The sequence below is a fragment of the Heloderma suspectum genome, chromosome 2 (assembly GCF_057233095.1).
Source record: "Heloderma suspectum isolate Gila_16-S chromosome 2, 16-S_ref, whole genome shotgun sequence".
Taxonomy (NCBI): Eukaryota; Metazoa; Chordata; class Lepidosauria; order Squamata; family Helodermatidae; genus Heloderma; species Heloderma suspectum.
In genome coordinates, this window is record NC_139459.1 from 278,048,506 (window position 1) to 278,054,505 (window position 6,000).

Genomic DNA, 6,000 nt, shown 5'->3' on the forward strand with positions numbered 1-6,000 from the left:
GACAGCAGTGAAGGAAAGAACAACAGGTCAGAAGCTAATAAAGCCTGGAGTGAGACTATAGGAGCAATAGTGAACAGAAGCAGCCAGTGTTAACACAGCAAATCTCTCTCTCTCTCTCTCTCTCTCTCTGTGTGTGAAGAAACGTAGCAAAATTTCCCAGTAGCAACAAGAAGAACATCCTATAGATTCTAGCTAAAGCAGAGGAAGAACTTACCCTTTAGATATTCGAGTAGAATGAAAGACTCATCCCTATACGTTCCCAGCAAGGATGAATGTTCTGTAGAGCTCTTTTTGAGGAGTGGCAAGGGGCAGGACAGAGCCAAACCTTCAGTGGGGAGATTCTTGCCCCATAGATTCCTAAGGGGAATATTCATTTATGATTGAATGATAGCTTTGAATTAGACCAATTGTGTTGGTAAGGTAGCAGGTTTTTCAGTTGCATAGATCCCTTCTTCAGGCAGGGACTATGTAACTGTAGACATACCATTGGTCCAATACCACATTTCATCCACATTTTTCATTTGGAATCCTACCTACCTTGGGGGGGGGGGGGGCAACCAACACAGGAACCTCTCCTATAGCAATTTAGAATGTAAAAAATTAGCAACATTTGTCATCATCCTTTCATTCCACCCCCCCGTCCCCTTACTGACGTAATGACTCTGTTACATCTCTTATCTGTATAGGATACAGCTGAGTCAAGATGACCCGCTCCAGCAGCGTCTGCTCTTCAGAAAAACTCTCCTGTCCATTTGGAAGATGGTGGCTGGCCACAGGTGTGTTACTGAGGTTTAAGGAGGGGGAACTGACTAAGGGTGTGTCCAGAGTAGCGCATCTTTGTGGCAGTGTGCTGTGAGTATTGATACTCATGCCAAGAGCTGGTGCAATCCACACATCATCTTGGGATTCCAATGCTGCTGAAGTTGGTTACTAGTTCCCAGTTTGAAACAGCGCTCCATCAGTCAACTGAATAAGGGCCTAAAGTGTATATGGCCCTGCAACCCAAACGAAGCTTTGGACTACCTCATTATATATCTCCATGTTTGGGGGACTCCAATCAAAACCATCATTTCTATGCAATGCAGATTAATACATGATGACAATTGCAAATAAGGAATTGCTGGTATGAACCCCCAGTAAACTTTGGGCCACCCCACACAATACATCCACATCTCCAGCAAAGGGTCCCCTATGAGATGGCATTGAATTGCACCCAGCCCACTGCTTCATTTGGGTCCAGGACACTGTCAAGCATGGCACCCCCAATGCCAACAGTGCCCAAAATATGTAGAAAATAAGGAACTGGGGGTATGTACCCCAGAATAAGCTTTGAGCCACTGCAAATTGTACACCCATATATCAGGAGAGTGTTCTCTGCAAGATGGCAGTGAATCACCTCTGGCCCACCACTTTATCTGGGCTAAGGATATGGTCAAGTGCCTGTACCCATGCCAGATATAGCCAAAATATATAGAGAAGAATAAGGAACTGGGTGTGTGCACCCCAGAATAAGCTTTGGGCCATCCCAAATTATCCACCTATCCAAGGACAGTGTCCTCTATGAGGAAGTATTAGGCCAGTCACAATTCAGTGCCATCTCAGAGAAGACAGTCTCCTGGAGATGTGGGTGTATTATTTGGGGTGGCCCAGAGCATCTTATGGGGTTCATACCCCCAGTTCCTTATTTGCAATAATGCAACATGCATTAATGTGCATTGTGCAAAAATAACGGTTTTGATTGGAGGGAATCACTGTTTATCTTGGAAGGGGACACTCTCCCAGTCATGGAGATTTATGATATGAGGTAGTCTGAAGCTTAAGTTTGGGATGCAGGGCCATATAAACTTTAGGTCCTTATTCAGGTTACTGAATGAACTCTATTTTGAACTTTCACGTATATAAGGAACTGGGTATTGGTAACCAACTTCAGCATCATGTGATTCCACTTCCTGTGAGGCCCCCCTTCCCCACACAACCTCATGCCTCATTAAAGAGACGCAAGAGTTTGCACAGTCAGTCTGGTCTGTACCGCAGCTGTCCCATGACCTGCTCTCCCAGCCTTCTCCTTCATGAACATAATCTTTTTCTTTTCATTTTTTTATTGGTGCACTTGTATATACCACTGCATCTGTGTGTCAGGGGGATGGGACAGGGACCGCACTTCCTAATCTAAGAGGAAGAAGCACCTATGTCCAAGAAACATGCCAAAAGTAGCACTGGGACAATGGGGGACTGTAAAGCAGAATCAAACATGACAAAACAATTAGCCTGAATGGACCCTGCGTGGAAAGACCAGAGGTGGATGTTGGGGAAGTTACAGCAGCATGCTGTGGATCCAGTTTAAGGGGGTCTGGCAACACTATGTGTGAAGATGCGGGGAGCCCAGGGTTGGAGCTGCAGGAATTTGGAGTTGCATTAGGATGACTGCTGCAGGTTAGGACTGAAAGACTGGACAATCACAGACCAGTGCTGGAAGCCAACAACATCTAGGCGTGATTCCCTTCGTTCAGCATCTACGAGGCACAAAAGTATGCATGGTTGGTTCTGTCCTGAGCATTTGACCTATTCCTTTACTATTGTATTATGATTCTCAGCTGATTGGGATGACAGGTAGCTGGCGAGGAGAAAAGTCCATCACTGCCATCACAACAAGTCCATCTGAGAGATAGGAAGGGCGTGTGATGCATCAAGTTTTTGGGCAAAGTAGCTGGCTTCCTTCATCCTTTCTTCATTCCTTCATCTGGCGTTCTCTCACTAGATACAGTGGCCCCTTCCTGAAGCCTGTTTCTGAGAAGCAAGCTCCTGGTTACAAAGATGTAGTGAAGAGGTTAGTTGGGAAGGGGGTGGGAGAGCTTTTGACTTGACTCTCATTGGCTCCTGAGATGAAATTGGATGCCGATTTTGGGGAGAGATCCGGGATGTACCTGTTTTGGTTGCTTTGGGGAGCTCTATAAAAGTAGGAGTCTCTGCAAGTTTCTATATAAATCATTAAATCTCACACCTTCCTTCTTTCTGAAGACCAGTAGATCTGTCCTCCATAAAGAGGAACCTCTCCAAAGGCCAGATCCAGAATATGGTCCAGTTCCAGCGGGATCTCATGCTGATGTTCCAGAATGCTGTCATGTACAACAGCTCCAACCACCACATACACCGCATTGCTGGGGAGATGCAGCGCGAGGTCCTGGAGCAGCTCCAGATGCTGGGCGAGGCGCTCCTGTGCTCAGAGGAGATGCGAGGCTTTGTGCGAAGGTACGAGGCTCACGCTCACATCGGAAGGGGACAGTTACATTAGTCATCCCCTTGTAAGCCATGTTCTCATGGCTCTAAGAGCAAAGGGTGGCTCTACTGCAACACTTTTACAGGGTCTCCTTAGGCATAGCACCTTGGTCCATATTTCTCAAATGTGGGAGGTACTCATCTGAACATGGAAGCCTCTTCCTTCTTAGCTTTCCCAAGAATGAGTGGCCCTTTCTTCTGCTCTGCAAGGTACAGATCCACCTTCCCAACCTTGTGCCCTCCAGATGTTTTGGAAAACAACTCCCAGAATTCATATCCTTGGGCTGACAGGAGTTGAAGTCAAAGGCCCTCCTCTGGGTGCCTCCTCCAAGGGCGGCTCGGGGGTGGCAACAAGCGAGAGGGCCTTCTCGGTGGTGGCCCCAATTATGGAATGATCTCCCCAACAAGGCCCGCCTGGCACCAACATTGTTATCATTTTGGCACCAGGTTAAAACTGCCCTCTTCTCTCAGGCATTTAGCAACATATAATGAGTTTTTAATCAGGTCCTGGATTGTCTTTGGTTGTGTCAAGGGCTCCTTGGAGGCCTCTCTCAGTCTAATCCAGTAGCCAAGTCCAGACACAGACAAAGGGATTCCTTTCAAAGCTTTATTCTTCTTTTACAACTTAACAACTCTACCGTTTGCAACTAGATCTGAGCAGCACAGTACCTATGCCCTAAGTTGGAACAGTTGGTCCCCGTTTGAAAGGGAATTAATGGCAGACCCCTGAACTTAAGGACTAGGGAGAGTCCCTCCCCTTTTCCCTTGGATCCTCTGGGCGCAGCCGTTGTTAGCGCGCCAGCCGGGCACTACGCCTCCTTTCTGCGCCCTCCATTTGGCACCGCTCTCTGCGTCGGTGTTGCGCGTCCACCAAGTTTGCTATCCGTGCTCTGTCACTCCCTGGACTGCTATCTAAGCTAGGAATGCTGGTGGGAGGAATCTCTGTCAGCTGTTGGCCCTGGGAAAGAGGACCGCGCTCCTCTCCCAGGAGCGACTGCTCTTCTTCAGAATCAGAACTACTCTGGGATTCTATGGGCTCAGTGTCCACCCTGACAGGTTGATCGTTAAATTGTTTTTAGATATATGTTGTCTGTGTGTGTGCCGTCTGTTTTTATGTTTTTATGTACGTGGTTTTGCACTTTGTATAATGTATTTTTAATGGTTTTTAATATTTGCGAATTTCCCAGAGAGCGTCAGTTATGGGGTGATATAGAAATATAAGAAATGAAATGAAACTTCTGGAGGGCCTCAGGTTGGGGAAGTCTGGTAGAGGTGTTATTCCCAATAGAAGCTATATATTGGCCTTCATCCTCACCTGGACCCCTGAGGTTTCTACAGGCACAGGTAGATGCTGTTGTGGGACATACTGCAACTCCTTGCGGATTTGGGAGATTTTCTGCCTTTCTCTCTCTCATAGGTGTTGAGGAGCCAGAGTAGTCCAGAGCTGAGAAGTTGGAGTTCAGGCCTGCCACCCCAAGTCTTACTCTGGAGAAAAATGTGTTTGTTAACTATAGTTTAGCAGTTGGATATCCCCCACCCCTTTCCTTCCCTAAGATCCAATTTGTGATTGAATATTTGTCCCACTCTGTTCATTGACGAGGTCATTTCTATCTGGAAATCCATTGGTTTCTTAAGACTATAGCTTACAGATGCAGGGCTTCTGCCAGTACTCGCTCCTGGAACAACATTATCTTGCCTCCTGGCCCTGGGCTTTTAGCCGAAGCTTTAATGGATAAGAAATTATGGTAAAGGACAATCCATAGCATAAGTCGACGCTTGTTTGTTCGAGTTATATCCAAAAGCACTCCCCCGTTTTTGGTACTAGGTACCCGCAAGGAGCTGCCAAATGTATATTTTCACGAAATAAATGTAATGTTGTCTTATGACAGTTCCAGAACTTTTCTGTTCTAGGTTCCCCAAGACTGCTGGGTTTTTATGTATATTTGCTTCATTTCTAGAAAATACTAGAATTGAAAGAGCATGCAGGTATCTACAAAAATTATTTTGTGGAGAGGGCTAAAAAATTATGCTCTCCTTAGCATTCCAGCATGATAATTTTGGTGCTTTCAACGCTGGCAGGAATGAACCCAAGTTATGCCGCCCTGGGAGGACATTAACTCTTGAAGCTGTATCCACTGTATATGACTACCTGTTATGAAGCAGTTCTCACCTACACTCTTATGTGGGTACGACATACATGAGAGCTGGTGGGAACTCTCCACGAAATGAGCAAAGGGCTGGATGTGCCTGATCTCAACTGATCTCAGAAGCTAAGCAGGGTCAGCCCTGGTTAGTACTTGGATGGGAGACCGCGTGGGAATCAGGCTTCCTACACTGAGCAGAGGGTTAGACTTGATGGTCTTGTAGGCCCCTTCCAACCCTATGATTCTATGAATAATGATAAATACTTATTTCTGAATTTAAGTCTGCGATAAGCAAATAGTGATTACAAGCAAATAAAAGGGAAAACGGAAATATAGCATGCATAGCTTCAAACATACTTTGCGAAAACAATTTCCAGCGACATTGTTGCAGCAAAAGCAACATAAAGTCATGTGTTACCTTAAAGACTAACAAATGTGTGGACTATAGTCCATGAAAGCCATAATGCATTTGTTAGTCTTTAGTGAGCCTCAGGACTCTTCATTGTTCTTGTGAAAACAGTATCCCCTCACTTTTGAGCAAGTACCAGACTAAACCTGGACCTTTTGTGTAGTTCTCCTT

The 6,000-nt window shown here is 45.9% G+C and overlaps 1 protein-coding gene across 3 annotated transcripts in view; it reads left to right on the top strand.

Annotated features, from left to right (window-relative positions):
- BRD8 (bromodomain containing 8) overlaps positions 1–5,163 on the top strand; it is a 34,541-nt gene extending 29,378 nt beyond the window's left edge. For all 3 annotated transcript variants that reach the window (XM_084839460.1, XM_084839461.1, XM_084839463.1), the window contains 4 exons: positions 687–776; positions 2,759–2,827; positions 3,019–3,249; positions 4,694–5,163. In XM_084839460.1, the coding sequence (XP_084695586.1) occupies positions 687–776; positions 2,759–2,827; positions 3,019–3,249; positions 4,694–4,700 (397 nt within the window). In that variant the 3' untranslated portion in view covers positions 4,701–5,163. The remainder of the gene's footprint in view (positions 1–686; positions 777–2,758; positions 2,828–3,018; positions 3,250–4,693) is intronic.
- Positions 5,164–6,000: the final 837 nt, after the last annotated feature.